Source organism: Mauremys mutica, chromosome 1, assembly GCF_020497125.1.
Source record: "Mauremys mutica isolate MM-2020 ecotype Southern chromosome 1, ASM2049712v1, whole genome shotgun sequence".
Classification (NCBI taxonomy): domain Eukaryota; kingdom Metazoa; phylum Chordata; order Testudines; family Geoemydidae; genus Mauremys; species Mauremys mutica.
This window is the reverse complement of record NC_059072.1, coordinates 118,064,390-118,085,552: the sequence shown is the minus strand read 5'-3', so window position 1 is coordinate 118,085,552 and position 21,163 is coordinate 118,064,390. Positions and strand designations below refer to the sequence as shown.

The 21,163-nt window shown below is 38.6% G+C and overlaps 1 protein-coding gene across 4 annotated transcripts in view; it reads right to left on the bottom strand.

Moving 5' to 3' along the window:
- Positions 1-21,163, bottom strand: part of PLEKHA5 (pleckstrin homology domain containing A5) — a 304,813-nt gene that overhangs the window by 61,069 nt on the left and 222,581 nt on the right. For 2 of the 4 annotated variants that reach the window (XM_044992750.1, XM_044992758.1), the window contains one exon: positions 17,443-17,496. The exons of 1 other annotated variant lie outside the window; for it this stretch is intronic. In XM_044992750.1, coding sequence (XP_044848685.1) covers positions 17,443-17,496 — 54 coding nt within the window. Of the gene's footprint in view, positions 1-17,442; positions 17,497-18,377; positions 18,498-21,163 lie in introns of all 4 variants that reach the window. One more of the 4 variants, XM_044992791.1, reaches the window with a different exon arrangement.

Here is a 21,163-nt window from a genome sequence, read left to right as displayed (position 1 = left end):
CCTGCCGCCAGCTATCCTCCCGTTCGATGTGTGTGCGATGCTGTTGACATAGGGTCTCCCTCCACTGTCTCTGCTCTGCCGCCTCGGCTCTGGAGCAGGTCATCAGTTCCGCAAACATCTCGTCCCTAGTCTTTTTCTTTCGCCGCCTAATCTGCGCCAGCCTCTGCGAGGGGGATGCCGGGGCAGTCCGGGAAAGAGCCGAAGCTGTGTGATGGGAAAAGTAACTGATTTCCTTGAACAGATACATGTTTGCGAACAGTGAACACAGTCTAGTCAGTTTCTCTGAACAAGACCATACAGGGCAACAAGTCTCACGAGATCTCAGGACAAGTTCGAGATTTCAGAATACGCTCTCATTGGCTGCGGCATTGCACAGGAGAGCGGACAAGTGGGGAGAGACAGCTGAATCCGTCTAGCAGACAGTCCTGGTAAGCCTTACAGTACATTCTGCTTATCAGTTAATGGATAGCTGTGCCCTCCCGCTAAAGGCAATCTGGAAATCATATACTCTGACCCTTTTCCAGCCACTCCCGCCAGTGCACGGGAAAGATCAATGTATGCTTTTCCTATGTGGCCTACAACACGTGGCTGTTAAGCGAGGGTCATTGTTATGCAAAGTAAAAGTCAACCATTCACAACAGTAACAATACACTAATTGCCCTAATTAGATGCAGCATTTCATGAACGAGATCACCCTGATGCAGGTCCCTCGGAGTCACAAAGAGCGGATGCTAAGGGAAGCCCTGCAGAGACCAGGACCATATGCGGCCATGCTTGTGGAGGCGATGATTCCCATCTACATAAGGATGTCCTGGCGCGGAAGAGTGTGCTTCCACGGAGCACCCAACAAGGCACCTCTCCCCAGGAACCTCCTGCGGAGGCTTTTCGAGGACCTAAATGAGACCTTTCTTGAATTGTCCCTGGAGGATTATTGTTCAATCCCTATATGTGTGGACCTACTTTTCATATAGTTTTTCATTGAAAATTTTATATATATAGCATTTCTATTTTTTTATACCTGTTTTATAAAAAATAAATGTTTACATGTTTATAGCACTTACCGCCTGATCCTTCCCCTGATTCAGAGTCCGAGTTAATGGCCGGGGAGGGTTGGTAGGGGATCTCTGTGACGGTGATGAAGAGATCCTGGCTGTCAGGGAAAGCGGTTTTGTGTTCGCTGTCGCCTGCGCCGTCCTCCACAGACCCTTCCTCATCTTCCCCATCGGCGAACATCGAGGAGGAACTGTCCAGGTTCACTATGCCATCCACTGAGTCCACGGTCACTGGTGGGGCAGTGGTGGCAGACCCACCTAGAATGGCATGCAGTGCCTCGTAGAAGCGGCATGTCTGGGGCCGGGCTCCGGAGCGTCCGTTTGCCGCTCTGACTTTTTGGTAGCCTTGTCTCAGGTCCTTGATTTTCACGCGGCACTGCATTGCATCCCGGCTGTATCCTTTCTCTATCATTGCTTTGGAGACCTTCTCGAAGGTCTTTGCATTCCGCTTGCTGGAGCGCAGCTCCGACAGCACAGACTCCTCGCCCCACACACCGATCAGATCCAGGACTTCCCGGTCTGTCCATGCTGGGGACCTCTTTCTATTCTTGGATTGGCCGGACTCCTCTGCTGGAGAGCTCTGCATCGTTGCAGGTGCTGCGGAGCTCGCCCCGATGTCCAGCCAGGACGTCAGATTCAAAGTGCCCAGACAGGAAAATGAATTCAAATTTTCCCGGGTCATTTCCTGTGTGGCTGGTCAGAGAATCCAAGCTCCGACTGCTGTCCAGAGCGTCAACAGAGTGGTGCACTGTGGGATAGCTCCCGGAGCTACTAAGTTCGATTTGCATCCACACCTAGCCTAATTCGAGCTAGCCATGTCGAATTTAGTGTTACTCCACCTGTCGGGGTGGAGTACCGAATTCGAACTAAAGAGCCCTCTAGTTTGAATTAAATGGCTTCCTGGTGTGGACAGTTGAGCGGTTAGTTTGAATTAACGCTGCTAAATTCGAATTAAAGTCCTAGTGTAGACCAGGCCTAAGTGGCCCCCTCAAGGATTGAACTCACAACCCTGGGTTTAGCAGGCCAATGCTCAAACCACTGAGCTATCCCTCCCCCCTTCTATAAATTTGACCTAATTTCGTAGTGTAGACATACCTTAAGAGTAGAAAAGGGCTGCAGGGAGAAAGGGGAAGAACCTTATAGTCCCTCTCTGGGTAGTAGAGAGCAGAGGAGCTTCAGGACAGATTTTACATCCTGAGCTTGATGGAATAGACTAACAGGGGTGCAGGGCACCTAGTGCTAGTGCACCTGAGTGAAAGCCAACTCACAGGCAGAAAGTTGAGGATTCGGACAAAGGAAAGATTCCACGAAGGTAGTCTCTGAGTCAGAACTCTCTAGAAAAACAGAGAGTTGAGGATGACTCAGGATAATTTAAAAGTTCAAGCCTGGAGAAGGGGCCAAAGTTGCTTTTGTTGTGGTTTATAATTTTCCTTTTGTAGCTTGAAGCCCTGGGGCTCTTGGCTCTAATAGAGTGGAACAGAAGAGGAGCCCTGGAGCAGTGGCAGATGTCATACTGATGCTCAGTGTCATGTGGAACACTAACACACCAGAAGGGGAGAGACTTTTAAATGACCTGGCCAGAGGGCCACGTCACAAGAAGAGAGACCACCACAGGGTCTGAGCAGCTGATGGCAGGGGATGTTAAATGACAAGAGAGCTGCTAAGGGGCATGCCTGCAGTGAGCGTACTTTTTTACAGTCTATAATAGCCACTGAAATGTTTCCATTCTTTTACAGTTTTATCAGTAATACACAACAGGCAGAAACTTCTAGAGAAGCACTTCACCTCCACACAATAGAGAATATTGTAAAATAACATTTTATATTCATTTAACACAGAAAATCTGAAAATTATATGAACTACTTTGCCCATCACCGTCAATGCAGCAGCTGCTTTGCAGTAGCAGTAGCAAATCTACTAGATGGTTTAGAGCAAGATGTAAAGAACACTATCATATTCAATTGGAACTGAGGTAGCTTACACTACCTCTTGGAGTGTGCTACGGGATATTTAGTGACCAAGTGGCCATGAGTCCGTTTTTATGTTTCATCCAGTGGAACTGCCTCCAGTGACAGTTCTTTTTTACACCCTGCCAAGGCACTGATTTAAGAGGCACTGTCACATCACTTCCCACAGACTTGTGAGTTTTCCTTGAAGACTTCCTATCCAAGTACTGACATAGCCTATTCCTGCTAACATTGAAATATATAGTGAAATCACACTGTATGAGTGCAGAGGAATTAATAGCATTTTAAATACTCCTGAAGTATTAGTTATTGCTTGCTGTTAGTGTAAGTTACATGTATAGTTGGGGCAAATATTTCTCTGTGTACGCAGTTACATTGGTGTTACACAACTGCCACTGCATTCAATGACAAATGTTTAATGTCCATTATGTAATGCTGAAAATATCTCTCTACCTATCTGTGAATTAAGTCTTGTGCACAATATTTATATCTACAAAGAAGAATTTAGCAAGTAGAGATTTCAAAAGTTACAGAAACATAGTCCATCTAGTCCAGTATCGCATCTTAGACAATGGGCAATATCTGCTGAATCACGGCAAAGTATAAAACCATGAAAATGGACATTATGTAAGATGTTCATGGGGAAGTTTTCTCCTAACCTAAGGCAACTATTGGAGGGTTTATTTCCTGAATCACGAGGGCTTATATCCTTGTGTTTTTATTTTAGCCAGTGTAAGTGCAGATGTTAATACACATTTCTAAAACTTTTTAAAATTACGCAAACCTGTTGCCTAAATAAAGTCTTGTGGCATGGAATTTCACAACTGATGGCATGTTTAACATCTTTTGGGTGACTGTTCTAGTGAGGAAATTAAACAAAAAGTTGGGGCTTTTGAGTGGAGGGTGAGACATTCTTTAAGATTCTAGTAGCATTTTTTAAAAGGCCCTTTTCACTCATTAGTATGAACACATGGACCTATTCAACACTCAGTGATACTTTCATGTAATTTAGCTGAAAGAGTATATCTTTAGTAGTAAGAATATACTGTGGTTTGAATATATTATGTATCAGATGTGAAAACTGCATTTTGCATAATGCAACACATAGAATTTCAAATAGGGAGAAGAAAAGCAGGAAAAGAGGATGTAGCCCAAATCAGAATGTTGAACAAATTCAGAAACAAAGCTTAAAAAATATTTCTAAACATCAGGATCATAAGCTAATAGCCCATTAACAGCTTTAATTTGTGCAACTGGTGAACAGTGTATGACAACTCAACATCTTGCTGTCCTAGACTGAAGTATGGGGCAACGATCTGTTCTTAAATATTTTCCAATTTCTTGGGCATAAACATGCTGACATTAGGCATGCATGTTATCTTGTTCTAACCAGATTTTAATCTTGTCTTTTCAGTGTCATTGTGCTTTACACACACAACATTAAAATCCTGTGTGATCTTTAAAATATGAAAAGTCAACAGTACAGGAAGTTGTCTCAAATTTTAAACCTTAGTTTAGGCGTATTTGTGAATTTGCACCAAAAGAATCCCCTTCAGATAACATTAATATACCTCACTTAACACTGGGAAAAGGCAGACAGTCTAGAGATGTTACAAAGAGACAATCTAAGTTTTCTCCAATTTACTGTTTGGTACTGGTTCAGGCTCATCTAATTGTACCTGAATGTGTCCAGCAGAGCTAGCCAAAAAGGATAGGAAGCTGGTTATTACTACATTTCTTCAATATGAATAAAAAGTTAACATACATCATATATTACTTATTCAGGATCAAGCTAATATTCAAAGAACCCAGCTAAAAGTTCTGGCTTGCTGGCAGGGGAGAACGCCTCCTCCGAATTCGTTAAGCAAGGGTGACCACATTTCTAAATACCTATTCTCTTTCTGGCTCTTAGCCTGTGTACATACTTGGGGTGAAAGCTTTCCCATTACAAGGACAGTCCATATTTTAATAGACCACAGTCCCACAGGAGTTCAAACATTCCCAATAAGGTTCAATACAAAATATAGCTCCTAAGAATTAAAAAGAATTTAAATTTCACATTCTGCTTACTGGAACATTAAGTAAAGCAGGTAAAGGGGGTCCAGGAGGCTGGCATTTTGTCATAAAATAAACCTCAATAATTTCCTTCCAAAACAATGTAAGGTCTCATCTACATGAGGACATCAGGAAAGTTCATCTGAATCAACTAAAGGTGTAAATTTCAGTGGATACATTTTACTGTATTAAATCTCTGTGTGAACACTTATTCAGAATTAAAGTGGCCTTAATTTGGTTTAGTTTAATTCACGTTGGAAATTATCCAAGCTAAACTTTAATTCTGAATGGGGTATTCCCACAGTGCCTTAATGTGGCTTAAAACTAATCCACTGAAAATTCACATCTTTAGTTAATTTGGATTAATTTTCCTGATGTCTGTGTGTTGACAAGCCCCAATTCCTGGATAGAACCACCACATGTGCAAGTATGTTTCCCTTTCCCTGTAATCCTTCAAACAAAGTGCCTTCCTAGTTCCAAAAATATGATGGATCTTACCAGGAATTTCTTTATGAGCAACACAAATCGAGGGTTTATATTGCCTTTCCCATATCAGCCAGATAAATTTATTTGCCTAAATACCCCTCCCATCTGTTCATTTGGGTTGTTTTCTTAACATTTATTTCATTCAAAAAACTGTATATATGTTGGAAATTAAATCTTTTGTTCCAGGCTCAACTCCTCAAATGTGGTTGAAAGCATAGACTGAGTTGCCCCATATCCAGATCTCACAATAAAATGTTTGACTTATAAATACTGAAAATACAGGATCTTTATGTTGTTGTTTACATTACTACATACCTTGTTATGGTTTCAAACCAGGACCCAGGAACAACTATCTAAATTGAGTAATCTCAGCTGTTACCCACAACAAATAGCCACTTTGATATTTGCTAGGGATAAATTCACAGTTGTAAATGAAAGTAGCTAAGAGAGGGCATCTGATAAGAATGTAGAAGAAAATTTGTTCAAGGTGGTCTGGATGAATAGGTGATCTTTTATTTTTGGTGACCTAAATTTCTTTTTAACCCAATAATTACTATGAATAGCTATATTTGGGCTCCAGCCTTTTTGTTTTTTTTTAAATAAGAAATTTAGAGCTGTGAAAGAACAATGACTGACTAAAAATGACAGTCCCTTATTTATGCAGTACACACTTTCCCCTGCACTATCCTGCCAATGCATCTCAAAACACCATTCTAGAGGGACCATATCTCTGGGGGAGAGAGGGTAGTTCAGTCTTCATGACCCTTCAGATTCATGGTCTCTGACAAGGTTGTCAGGAAGGTGCTATTTCAGTGTCAAATATAAAATGAAGTAATCTCTACCATAAAACAGGCTTTAATACGTACATGGATTATTTTAACCAGTTAAGAAAATATTAAAAATTGATGGCATTTTTCAAAAATTTTCAGCAGTGGGACAGCTTTTAAACATATAAAAATCTTATTTTGTTTGGGTCTGGAGGAAGCCTCGCACTCCCATTGCACCCCTAATCCTTCAAAGTTGTGTGTGAAAAAAACCTGTCTTTTGGCACACAAGAGCAGGAGATTGGTTCCAGGAAAATCTGTTAATGCAAGCCATTGTTTCAGCCCAAGAGAAACTAGAGATTCAAAGCACTTCCCTTTTACCTCAAGATACCTGGCTGTTTTCCTAAACATTTAGAAATATTCTACACTGTGATATGCATGGGAGCCGTATTACAGTGGCATAGCACCATCAATGAGCATTCTTCAGAGCAGAATTTGTCTTACTCCCTTCATAGAATCATAGAATATTAGGGTTGGAAGGGACCTCAGGAGGTGATCTAGTCCAACCCCCCTGCTCAAAGCAGGACCAATCCCCAGACAGATTTTTGCCCCGATCCCTAAATGGCTCCCTCAAGGATTGAACTCACAACCTTGGGTTTAGCAGGCTAATGCTAAACTGAGCTATCCCCTCCCTTCTAGCCATGAAACTTTGTTTACCATTCTTCCTCTTTTGAAGTAATTCCTGAATTTGAAGGGAACAGGTCAAATATTTATTCTGTTTGGCAGCCAGAGATTTTCATAGCTGAATTAGCTGCAAAATACAGCAATCACTTAAATAAGAATGCTTAGGCTTCTTTAAAACTTTGACGTTTGAAATACAGTATTTTGTGCAGCAAAACTCATGTGTCTAAGGCTTGGCTACACTTACAAATTTGCAGTGCTGCAGCAGGGTGTGAAAACACACCCTCTCCAGCGCTGCAAATTGCGGCGCTGCAAAGCGCCAGTGTAGTCAAAGCCCCAGCGCTGGGAGCGCGGCTCCCAGCGCTGTCCGTTATTCCCCACAGGGAGGTGGAGTACGGACAGCGCTGGGAGAGATTTCTCCCAGCGCTGGTGCTTTGACTACACTTAGCGCTTCAAAGCGCTGCCACGGCAGCGCTGCCGTGGCAGCGCTTTGAAATGTAAGTGTAGCCAAAGCCTAAGGAACTACTGCACTTACAGATTTGTATTGGCCATGCTTATAAGTTAATGCAGGTCTCAACCCAAAGACATATTTCCATTCAGCACATTTTCCCCCTCTTAATGTCTCAGCAGAGTTGCAGCCATGACTATATAGTCTAGAAATGTGTACTCTGGTAGGTTTGCTATGACTTTATTAATAAAACATTGCCCCTTGGATCTACAATCTCCAAATCTGTTATTTTGATCCATTTTTCTCCAAGAACTAACTAGGTGCAAAGAAACAAACAAAAATATCTAGAAATCCATCTCCTAAAATGAAGAAAGTTGCCAGATATGACCAGGTAAACACCAATGGCATGCTTTTGTGTTGAACAAAAAGAAGCACCTGTGAAAGCTAATTGTGCATAGGACCACGTTAAGACAAATGTTGGAAGCTTGTTGGAAATTTTATGAGTTTACTGGACACCTGCATATGATACCAAATGATCAAACATTCTAGACAGAAAAAGTTATCCAAAAGGGTACACTTAATATACTCAACAACAAAAGCGTTCAGCAAAAGCCATGCTAATAATATCGCAGCGTTTTATAAAGCATGAGTGATTTGTGGTTTTTCAAAACAAATAAGAGAAACACTGATGTTATGAGTAAATCTGAAGAACAACCAAAAACTGTCACTGAGGAAAATTTTCGCAGATGATAAAGCAATTTCATTCACTGTCCAAGACCTTACTTGCTGGTACAGTTGTGGTCTTAGCGCCGAGTTCTCAATCATAGTGTGAACCATGGTGATTAAAGGTTCATTCTCTTTCATCTATTTCAAATCAGGAGGAGCATACAGCAAACATCAGTTTACACCATAGCTAGATTTGAAAGACGACACTGTAAATATAGCCTCTACTTCAATATTTTTTTCTAATAATGCAGCAGTTTAAATTTTAACCAATGCCTTTACAGATTCCATCATTTAGAAAAAATAAATATTTGAAAAACATAAGTGATAAATATCAAACTCATGTTTCCCATATACAAAAGAATGTGTTACTATATTAATATTTCATAAAAGCTGCATCATTTCCACTGTGGTTCATGTCACTAGTAAGTCTAATTACTTCAGATGTTTCACCAATAAACTCAAGTTACAATAGGTAAAACATCAGGAACAACTGGATAAAATACTGAGTAGCCAAACTATATTACTTAGAAATAAGCCAGCTAGATTTGAAGTAATTTAAAACACAAATACAGTAATTTAAATATGCAGTAAGAAACATCCAAATTCTTATCCGAGAACCATTTCATAAAATAGTCCCCCAGACATTAAAATGTAGATTACACCTTCAGTATGTTACGAGTTATTTGAGCCCTTCTGGAACTGAATACTAAGATCAAGTTTACAATGATCTATATTAGTACTTCACAATTAACAATGCAGCAATTTTTATGCAGCACTTTTTTATATACAAAAAGTACTCAATTGTATTAGTTATTGCATTTACCCATATATGGCTATGAAACCATCTGTTGCACATTTCAAGCTAGGTTGGACATATGTGCTGCCATATTTGCAGAACAAATCTTTTATATTTACTGCCACAAGTGCAATTGTTCAAAACAGGTTCTGTGATCATTTATGGAAAAAAAATTATAGAATTAGGCATTCAAAAAAACCCAAGCAACGTATAGAGCAAATGGCCATATTATGCCAGCATGCTGGTGAGAATTCTTACAATCTTATAAGATTTTTGAATATTGTGTTAGGTAGAGCTGGTTAAGAAATATTTTTGTTCCTGTCAAAAATCAATATAAAGTTAAAAAGTTTGTCAAAAATTTTCTTCAGAAGTTTTTAGACTTTGTTGAAAAACCAAAAACCATAATTTTCAGTTTTAGGGGTGAAAAATTCTGTTTTCCCAAAAAACCTCAAAAAATATAAAAAATGGATATTTACTTTAGAAATGTCCAGTATGATATGCCATTTTTTGTAGAAAGACCCTTTGAATAAAAAATTTCAACCAGTTCTTGTGCTACATCAATTTTACATCCAGCTGTAGAGGATGTGTGTGTGTGATCTCTCTTAACACAACTGTATACACAGTAGATTTTTATATGGACTAACTATTATCTCACCAATTTGATGTGACAGACAACAAGCTGCTGCTCTGCTGCCCACTGAAAGGCACTTTTTCCAACCCAAGTGACAACAATTTCCCCATAAACAGAAAATTCCAATCTGTGTGGGGTTTTAGGGGGGTCCCAACCTTCTGTATCAGTGGTACCTCACTAATTTGCACTGGCTAAGGACCCCATAATTTGTACCAAAACAACTGTTTTTCCTCCCATTCTCAGTAAAGTTATAATCATTACATTTAAAAAGCAAATACTTCTAGTATACTATGAAGAATCAAATTTGAATTACAAATAAAGTAAGATACAATTACTCAACGAAGTATATTGTGATACATTCTTTGCTTTATTGTGCATTCACTTATTCACTCATCTGCAACATTCATTAATTCACAATGGGTTACCAGGTATTAGTGGGAAATACTGAGGTTCCAGTATATGTGAGGAATATATTTCATACTGTGCCTCTAATGAGACAGTTGTCTTAAATTTACAGGACAATATATAACTATTATAGTCAGCAGTAGAGTCTGAGAGGCAAAAGCAGGCCCATCTTGGATGAAAGTGAAATATTCTTCACTTATTTACATTTTGTCCATTTTTACTCCAATCCCACTAGGTAAAGATCCTTACACCACAGGGAACATTTGAAAGTATTTATTTCAGTACCATTTTTCTAGCAAGATTTCTTTCCCCTATTCCTATCGTATATTGTTGACAAACCTAAGAGAAGCAGAATAAGGTAATAGTCACATATGAAATACTTAAGTGTTCACTAAGTTTAAAACTCTGACTCTGTTTTTGTCCTATTTTGCAACAAGAGTTACTTGCTGCTCTAGCTTCTTTACACAAGTTTGTCTCAGCTGATAACTACCTGTCAGCAGATCAGTAGCATTCTACACTAAGGCGGCAATTTTGGAGTCATGTGACCAAATTTTAAACTGGCCCGTGTTGAAGGAAAATACCGTATCTACAATAGTGAGGTTCCCCATAATATGCAGTAAATAGGAAACGACTAAAAACCAGAGCTAGTAAAAAAAACATTTTCCCCCTTTTATAGAAAACATTTAATTTTTGTATAAATTTTCCACAGGCAAATTTCAATTTTTTGGCTAAATTTGAAAACAAAAATTTCTATCAGGAAGGGCCTTTTTGGAGTTGTCGTCTGAACAGGGAGCTGAGCCTATGGAAGAGAGTGGGAATACCAAGTATCTGAACTACATCTTTCATGATGTACAAGGGTCTCCCCACTTCCTGGAGGAAGGTGGTGTATTGCGGCAGTCCCGGGCCATGTTAATATTAAACAAAACTAATAATGCTGTACACCAATCAAGAGCTCTTCTGGAAACAACTAAAGTGTGACAGAACTAATTTAAACTCACTACATAACAAATTGCTGACAACTTGAACAAAATAATTTTAACTAAAGAGCCAAAATACTATCAACTAAATAGGCTGTTTCGAAGCTGAACCATTTCACCGAGACTTATTAATTACTACCAAGTTTTCTAAGGTCCAGGGCTCTTTGGAACCTCTGACTACAGCGAGCGAGCAAGAGATGGACCTGAATTGAGAGACTGATTTTTTAATCCAAAAACAAATGTTTTAAACACAATTCTGTTTTGTGAAGACATTTGAAAGGTTTTGGTTTTGTTCTAACACAGAACAAAAACAAATCCTGAAAATTTGAAATGTATTATGAAACTGAGTTGTCATCCTCCAGGCAGCTGTAATTTTAATACCACAGTAAAAGCTTTTTTATCCAACATATTTGGGGACTGGGGGGTGCTGGTAAGTCAAAAATTCCAGTTAACTAAGAGGGAGAGAGTGAGTTTGGGTGAGGGAGGGGGCTCAGGACTGGGAGTTAGGATGCAAGAAGGGGTGTGGGGTGCAGGCTCTGGGAGGGAGCTTAGGTGCTGGGGTGTGTGTGTGTCTCAGGTATGGGGTTGGGGCGCAGGAGGGGTTTCAGGATGCTGGATCCGGGCGGTGCTTATCTTGAGTAGCTCCATGCAAGCAGCAACATGTCCCTGCTGCTCCTTGGCAAAGGCACGGCTAGGCAGCTCTGCACGCTGCCTCCACCCTCAGGCACTTCCCGCAGCTCCCATTGGCCATGGTCCTTGGCCAATGGAAGCTGCAGAGCTAGTGCCTGGGGAAGGGTGGGGGCAGTGCATGGCGCCCCCATGGCCATTCCTCCGCCTAGGAGCAGCAGGGACATGTCACCACTTGCGGGGAGCTGCCCAAGGTGAGTGCCACCCACATCTGGCATCCTAAAATGCCCGTTTCTAGAGCTTTCCAGATGGTAAAGTATCAGATAACACAACTTTTACTGTATCTTGGGGGACCTCTTCCTCCATTTTTACTAGAGGAGGTTAACAGCACTTCATAATTTTGACTGGAAAGGTAACTGCTCAACAGCATTCCCAGTCCCTAAATACCAGGGAGGGTCAACAATTGGGAATCAATCCTCTATACAAAACATTGCAAAGAACTGACCAAAAGGCCATTCCAGCAGAAATCATGATTTTTATATCCCTATGAAAATTATGTTTTTTACTGACAGACCGTTAAATGTTTAATATTTGTCAAGAGGTAATACAATATATATTCAATTTCACTCTACCATTTTTTATAAATACTAACCCACAGATATGCAGTACAATTATCTGAACAGAAGTGGTAGAGCAAAATGGAGCCTAAACTGAGTAAGACAGCAACTTAGCCACAGTACTAACATAAAAACAGATCCAAATTGTATTATGAGTGCTAGGAAAACAAAATTTTACAGAACAGCTGCACCATAGCACAATAATAATAGTGCATTTATATAGTAGTTTTATCTGAGGATACAAAGTTATTTTTACAAACTTAAATTAAAATTGTGACACATGGCCAAAAAGGGTTAAGTACGGTAACTTGCAGGCTAATTGACTGATTCAATCTTTAGAGACATGTTAGAAAAATATGTAAATATAATTAGGGCCATTCCATGTTAGATAGGCTACAGCTTTAAAATGTAAACTTGTATTGTTAAAGAATTGGAAGAAGATAGTGATTGTAGTAGTCTATGTTTACCCCGTCTTGTTAGAGATTGACAATGTAACCAAAAGGTTCCTGTCTAGGGCTGTATCCTAAATAACATTCAGATGGAACTTAGACAATGACATTATTTCACCCATTTGTCTCTTTAAAGTTTGTGGTAAACTGTCCATGAACTGCTTAATGGATAATTACCTTATGTTAATCCATATAGTTAATTACTGGTGATGGTTAGGAAACAGAAGGTTACTTCAAAAGCCCATTGTTCACCCAAGGACTGCATGCTGCCCAGGAACTGCATAAAGGACTCTTTGGACCTGATCCTTTCATCTCAAATCTGCTCATGTTTTATCAGGGGAAGCACTGAGCCGCAAGATTGAGGTCTCCAAATTCATTTGGATCACCCAGGTATTGGACTAAATCTATGGACTAATTCTAAGACCTCTATGCAACTCCAAAACTCACCATCTCTACTATGAAACTGATCTCAGAACTGTATTTAAGTCTGTATGTATACTGATCTTTTAACCAATACGTTCTCTTTTCCTTAATAAATTTTAGTTTAGTTAATAAGAATTGGCTGTAAGCATATATTTGGGTACTATCTAAAGTATTCATTAACTTGGGAGGTAATGTGTCTGATCCTTTAGGATTGGTACAACTTTTTATGCGATGAACAAGATTTCCAGTAATCCCCATCATATTTGACTTTGCTGTCTAGAAGGGTGCCCAAGGCTGGGTTGCTTTAAGGGAATTGTGTTTTGGCTTCTGTGTAACCAGTAAAGTATTGTAAAAGCTGTTTTGGTGCTGGCTGGGTGAATCTAAGGGTTGGAATAACCACCAGTTCTGGGGACTGTCGGCCCCATTCTTTGCAATTTGCCCTAATTGAGCAACCTCAGCATTACCCCCTCCCCCGGAACCCCAGTCACAAAAGTATTACACATAAGCCAGCTAAAGTACAAAATGGTTTAATGAAATGCCCAATGCCATAAAGCAAGTCAGTAGCAGAACTCTGAACAGAATTCAAGAATCCTATCTTAGATAAGCCTGCTGCTTCCTGTAGATCACTAAGCCTTCCCCAAAACTGATGTCTTCCCCTTTGCTTTTTTATACTCAGTGTGGTATATGAAAGTTTCAAAGTGTGAGAAACAACAAAATTTCTCCCTAAAAAAGACATATATAAAAGCAGCTGAACCCATTAAATAGTTAGCATTTTAAATTTGTGAGTATATTATACTCAGATGCCATAACACCAAAGACTACAGAGCAACATTATAAGCGAATCTAAAATCTGCTGAACATCCAAGAAAACTCTCAGTGGAGTTTTACCAAAAAGATGTTCATTTCCCTTCTCTTTCCCTCTTTCCCCTCCATTGCCCCACAGGTTTGTAAGTTAATCAGGTATTCTTCCCTGTGACTGACATCTGTCTGCACAGATGAAACTTCACAGCATCCACTATGCTGACTGCATTACAACTGATCAGCTAGAGAGCAAGGACTCTTCCTGTAGGAAGTTCTCTTCTATTATTCAATTTCTGACTTTTCCTGAGGTTTTAAAAAAAATTATACCGTAAAAAACTTCAGTACTGAAAACCATAAAAAACAGATGCATATTGAATAAAAGATACTCTTTTTCTTATCAGATTCCTTGATCCAGGGCTGACTAGAGGTGAAATATTGTCTCCTGCCCCAGAAAAATCTCTACCTCAAGCAGAAATTCCTAATATCAGAGAAGGCAGAAGACTTCATGCAGTCCAACAGGTACGTCACTATGCCAATCTAATTAATCTGGGAGGTGCTCATATAGTCTGGTGATGAGACCCAGCACCAAAACCTAAAACACACAACTCAATTTCACTGAAAAGTATAGTTGTTTATTATTGGAGATTTTCATCATCAGTAACAAAATTACAATTAAGTTTTATGACCTATTTACGGAATTGCCCTCTGATAATGGGTGCAGGTTCTAACAAAACATCCATTTATGGGTGAAATAAAACATTTAAGTGTCGTGGACACAGTCTTTATTTGAAATTTTGATGTTTCCATTTGTGGTTATTATTACTTCTCGGTGTGAGCATGGTCAGGAAAAAAGGGCAATAAAGAGGCCATTGGAAATGGATTTAGTAGTGCACTTAGATAACTAATCCTTTGGATTCATATAATGCCATGATTACATTTATACTACTGCCCTCGTAAAAGAGCATGCACTGGGCAAGCAAATAGTCTATGCCTATGATCACTGTTGGTGTCCCAAGTGGGCACTTGCGAAAAAGGCAGCAAACATGTCTGGCTCCTCTGATGTTTCCTGAATACCACAGCCACAAGACTGGTTCAACCCCTCTTAAAAGAGGTGGTGTTTAATTGGTGATCTAAACTCCTGCTGGCTATGAGATTTCAAGGAAACCTATCGTCTAGAGACAATTTTGTGCTGCACTATCCTTATGTACTTAAAACTACAGAAAACAAAAATCCAAAACCAAAATGTAACAAATCATAAGCATCTCCAAGGAAAATAGCAGTATAAAGAACTGCCCTCTAGTTTAAAAAAAAAAAAAGTTCCTATGATTTCTTGGGCTTTGTGAAACTAACTTTAATCACAGGCAATATTTCACTGAGAGAGCTCAGCAATCACTCTAGGTTACTTTGTACATGAGGTTTTGCATGTAGCACTGAGAAGAGTGGAGTGCAATGCCTCCTTGGTTAGGAGGCAGTAGGCAATGTGTACCGTTCTGAGTTCCTCACAATCCAAAAGGTGGGTGATCAAGATAAAAGGATTGGAGTGCAGCTACATGCACCATGAAGAGAGGTTTAGGGAATTACAGACTAGTCAAAAAAGGAAATGTATAATTTATATATAAAGTTGAAATGAAGCAACCCAAAAAGGGCAAAGGATTATTCAAGGTGATTAAAGATCCTGTAAAGAAGGGGCATTGGCCTAAAATTAGACTAGGAAAAATTTAGGCTATGCAGTAGAATTATTTTATCCTAAAAATAAAGTCAATTTGATAATGGACTAATTTACTAAGGGAAGTAGCTGAAACACCAGCTCCAGAGGTGTTCAAGAAGATTACAATCTCTTACAGAATTTATTTAGTATATGGGACAATCCTGTTCTAGTGCAAAGGGAGAGGGGAGAAGAATAGTGCAGATGACCCAGAACATTTATTCCAACCCTATGATTTTATGACTGGGAATCTCATTTTATACTAACTGCCTCTTTCTTACTGTATGTGTAGTTTAGCCACTTCCTTCATCTACTGCAGAGACTTGGTTTATATTTTTAAATGCCAGCATTAAATGAATTTAAGAAACTCAACAAATGCAGAAGTACGTATTTCTGCAATCCTCAACTTTATAAGATATAATTACATTTGTTCTGGAATTCTAATAATCAGTTTTTACCTGACGTACTATGCAAGTAAAGAACTGCTTTACTACCTTTCAATTTCCTTTATTTAAATCAGAATATCACACTGACAGATCACTGAACAAACCCTGTAACCAACCAATAATATTAAAAAATGGAACATTAGTAGTAGTTTAACATCTTGTATAAGCATTAACAAAATCAAAGCTGGAAATGTTTGAGCTGGATGAAATACTTTGGTCTAAAACAACTAACAGAGGTTCTGATTGTCTACCTCCTTACACCTTGGATAGTCATTTACCAACATACATCAATGCAAACTGAGTGCAAGATGAGTGTAAATCACAACCAAATCAGAATGGTAGCCTTTCATCTTGTACGCAAACTTGCACTCAATTTGCATTTATAAGTGACCACTCAAAGTGCAAGCTGATAGAAAAATCAAGCCAGATTTTTTTTTTTAAACCCACACAATTCAATGAATGACTACTGCAGCAATGCATAGGATGTCCAGGTGCAAAAACAGTCAGGAAATAGTTTGCATTAAGTGTAATGTTTAAGTTGTAAAATTCAGCACGCAGTGTTTGAAAATCAGTTTTGAGATTTTCATGTAAGAAAATGATAGTTAAACATCTATTTGCCTATATTTCCTTTCAAGTACTTGTTACGATTTTCTCTGCTATTTCTGTCAAAGGTGGTATCATTCCATTTAAAAAGCTCTCTTGCAGAACCCATTTGCAAATTTCATTTGATCCTGGCTTGAAGACAAAGAGCTGAATATCACATCCCAATTGTTTCTTTATCAACAGATTTTGATGTCAAATACAGTATTATGCTCTCACTCTGAAATCCAGCAGAAGAAAAAACTGAGTTATGAAGGAGTAAAGTCTTATTCATTCATAACTCATGACCAAATAGCTTAGCAAAAAACAAAATTAGGTAAGTTGCCTTTTGTTTAAAATGTACTTTCAAGTTTGATCCATGTCAAGAAACATCTCAGTTTTTTTTGTTCTGAACATATTGAAATAATCAGAAATAGCTGTTCTCTATGAATAGTATGCTTGTCACACTTGTCAGTTTGGAAATCTCTGATGCGTTCGGTTATGATGATAAAAAGTTGAGGAAATTTTAGTTAGTTATATTACAGGAAAGCAATGAACAGCAGGAATAAACTGGAACCTGAGAATTAAAACTACGTTCTGGTATAAATTTAATGCTCAGATTCTTATTATTTCATTATATCCAATTTTCAATATAATTTAAGTTTTTTGTGATCTGTAAATAAGGTAATATATAAAATACGCAACTCCAGTTCATAAAAAAACATCTTTAAATATCTGGCATCTTTAAATTCGGCAATAGCACGCAACACACACTGAGACAAACAAAGAAAAAGCTGCTAATCCCACCTGATGATCCAAATATATGGCATTCCTTTGAAGGTGATGTGAAAGAATCTCATTCTAGCAGGCAGCAGCCAAGAAGATAAAGGAAAGGGACAGAAGGTGCAGAACGTATGAAAAGGTCAGTTTGGAAAGAGTTAAACTAGCCAGTGATCTTTCAATTTAATTAAAAACTAATGTTACATTTCTATACATTTTTACATAAACTGCTTTGAGCACAAGAGAAAATGGATAATTAAAATTTCCTACAAATATCACGGTGAACTACTAGAGTAAACTTTTAAAAAGCCAAGCATATTAAATTAGACAAGGAAGCAGGAAGACACAGAAAAAGGTATACCTTTGTTTGATGAGATATTAACTTGCAATTTCATTTCTTTATTCATGTGAATTTAGTAACAATTTTCTTAATACACACAGAAAACCAGTACGTGCATGTGGATTTTCTATACATGACTACATAGGCAACTATAAACCCTTTGATAAGTTTGTGTGCTTTAATGAATGACCTAGTTTTGAACAAATTATAGAAAATAAATCACACCTGAGATGAGGCAAATCATCAAAAAATTCACTTTATCATCTACCATAATACTTTTTTTAATGGTAACTATTTATGTTTATGGCAACTATTACTTATTTTAGTATATTTCACCTGATCAATTTACAGAGCCTGTAATTTTGCTTCCAGTTTTGTGGAAACAGTACATTTGGAAGTGTTCCTACCCCTATTTTGATTCAGTAATGTACTCTCAAGCTTTGCGTTAAGAATTCAAAGGGTTAATAGCTGAACATCACATATGCAAGGCAACAATGGTATTCTAATCTACATCCATGGCTAACCAGAGAACTTTGCACTAATGACATAACGTAAACTTTGATTAATGAATGGCTCAGAGCTAGTGAGGATGGTACATAGCACACATTACTTCATAGCTGACCTTTGGGCTGTTGGCCTCAAGTTTTAGTTGCATGAGCTGTGCTAGTGTGTGTTCCCGGATACTACTCAGTTCAGCTTGCTGCCGTCTCAGCTTTATTAGCAGCAGCGTGAGCTCCTCTGGCTGAAGGAGTGCAGTGTGAGAAGCCAAAGAGTGGAGAATAGGTTAACTGGTGTCCTGAACAACACTTAATTAAACTAAAGGCATCTTCTCATGGTTAACTGTTAATATGTCAAACACGTGTTAAATTCCTTTAAAAAAAGTATACTATAATATTTTCCCCAAACAGCTTCCCTAGAACTTAGAACAAAAGGTCAACATAAAATTTATAAGAATTCAAAGCACTTGAACCTCAAATAGTAGAAATTGGAATTTTGTGTACAAGTGGTACAAAGGTTAGGAGCTTGCAGCAGAAAAAAATCGGTGTGGTCACTACAACAGTGGGGGCTACAAGTGTCATCCATATCAATATAAGAGAGGAGGAAGATAGAATCCAAGGTCAGAAGGGACCAGGCATCATTATCTAATCTGACCTCCTGTACTTTGCAGACCACAGAACCTCACCCACCCACTCCTGTTATAGACCCCTAACCTCTGGCTGAGTTACTGAAGTTCTCAATCATGTTTTAAAGACATCAAGTTACCGAGAATCCACCATTTATACTAGTTTAAATCTGCAAGTTGACAAATGGCCCGTGTCCCATGCTGCAGAGGAAGGCACCCCCCCCCCACCGCCATGGTCTTTGCCAATCTGACCAGGGGGAAAATTCCTTCACGACCCCAAATATGGCGATCAACTAGACCCTGAGCATGTGGGCAAGACCCACTAGCAAGATATTCCAACCCCCAGGAAAATATTGTCTATACAATAGCAAAAGGAATGGGGAGGAAATATTGAAGTTTACCCTTTACTGAATCAAACTACTTAAAAAGAAACATTGTCAAGGTTGGTAGGCTCAGAATGTGACCTACTTTCTCTTTTATCTGTTTAAAAAGTCCTTGGTAATCCTCTGCATGTGGGTGGGTTTTTTTTTTTTTGTTTTTTTTTGGCGGGGGGGGGAGAGGACATATTTCAAAGCCCTTTTGTTTTACTAAATAATGAGAATAACCAAAGACCATCAAAACAAGCATATGGCATGGAAGAAAGTGTCAGAAGTATGAAAAAGAATTTGTCCCTTTCACCTCCTCAAGGATTTATAACAAAAAAACTAATCTATAAATATACCTTGATATTGTACCTTTACAGCCACCAGCAATTTATAGGTTAGGCTCTCACTAAACATTTAAAAATAGAGATTATTTGGAAAGAATAGTCATGTGCAACTATTATCACCTGCATAATTTCAAACTGCCTTATTTTTAGGAACATCTCTGCCTGTACAATTTTCTGAGGATCCTCTCTTTTCTAATTAGCAATACTGGCAAACCAAAAACAAAAACAAAAAACAAAACAGCCCCCTCCCCCCAAAATACCCAGACTTTTGTTTTGTAAACGGCTCACCTACTCCTGATTCCCCACCTAAAGTAAGTCTAATGAGCGGTCAATTATTTCCACAGCAACTGACTTTGTCGTCACATTTATTGAATTCAAGTAGGAAAAAACCATACAGGAATATAGTAGATTAACTTTTACTCTGTTTTCATAAAGTTTCCAAATCAAGAAGTGGGGAGGAAAAATGTACAAGGAGGTTATATTATTGAAAACCAATTAATAATATCCATTTCCTGAAACTAGGGTGACCAAACAGCATGTGTGAAAAATCCAGAGGGGTGTGTGTGTGTGTGAGAGAGCGAGAAGGGAAAATAGGAGCCCATATAAGAAAAAGCCCCAAATATCGGGACTGTCCCTATAAAATAAGGACATCTGGTCACCCTACCTGAAACACAGAACAAGAGTCTGAGAACAAGCTCATTTGTTTCTTGATCTAACCACAAACAAAACACATCAGTACAACTGTGGGCATATACTGCAGAAGTCCACTAGAGGGAGCAAATAATTTTACTATAACTTCAGTTGTCAATCCCATCTAGCTTTCACTGAAAAACACAATATAAGAATCAAGTTCCATAATGGTTAATCTTGCACTTTCTAACTGTTCATTTCAGTACCAACTAGAGTATTATTTCCAGAAAATATCCAATAAGGATTTAAGTCACTACAATATATTTTAAAATGTGTTCCCAATGAAAATGGACAGGCTTTCACATAAAAAAATAAATTTTAAACAGAACTAATTTCTTTGCATGACCACATCCACAGAAATAAATTGAAGATAGTAACATCTCCGTATGGTAAATACATAAGAAATTGATATTTTCAGGGATGAAAACATTTTCTTTGAGAAGTCTTGCATGAACATAACTTAATTTCCAAATTAACAGTAAATTTTTATGGTACATTAATTAAAATTCTTGGTTTGTGTGCATACTTGTCCTATCACAGAGAAGAACAATGCATAATAAATTGCTCCAACTCTCAATATCAGCTAGTGATAGTGTTGCCAATCCTTGTGACATTCTGTGAGTGCTGTAAATCCGACAGATTCTGGGGGCTCTTGTGATAATACAGGCAGATCAGGAATTTTGCCAGAGTTACCTACAGTTTTTCCCTTTGGCTGCTGCCTACAGTACCCAGGCAAAGCCCTGTGGAACAAGTACAGAAAGTACAACCCTTTGCTTCCCATCCAGCTCAGCAGCCTCACCCCAGCATGACAGTGTAAGAAGAGGAAGTTATTGATGATCAGAGTCCAAGGAAAGAAAGAAGCAGCTCCAGCAGCCTATTGGGGTTG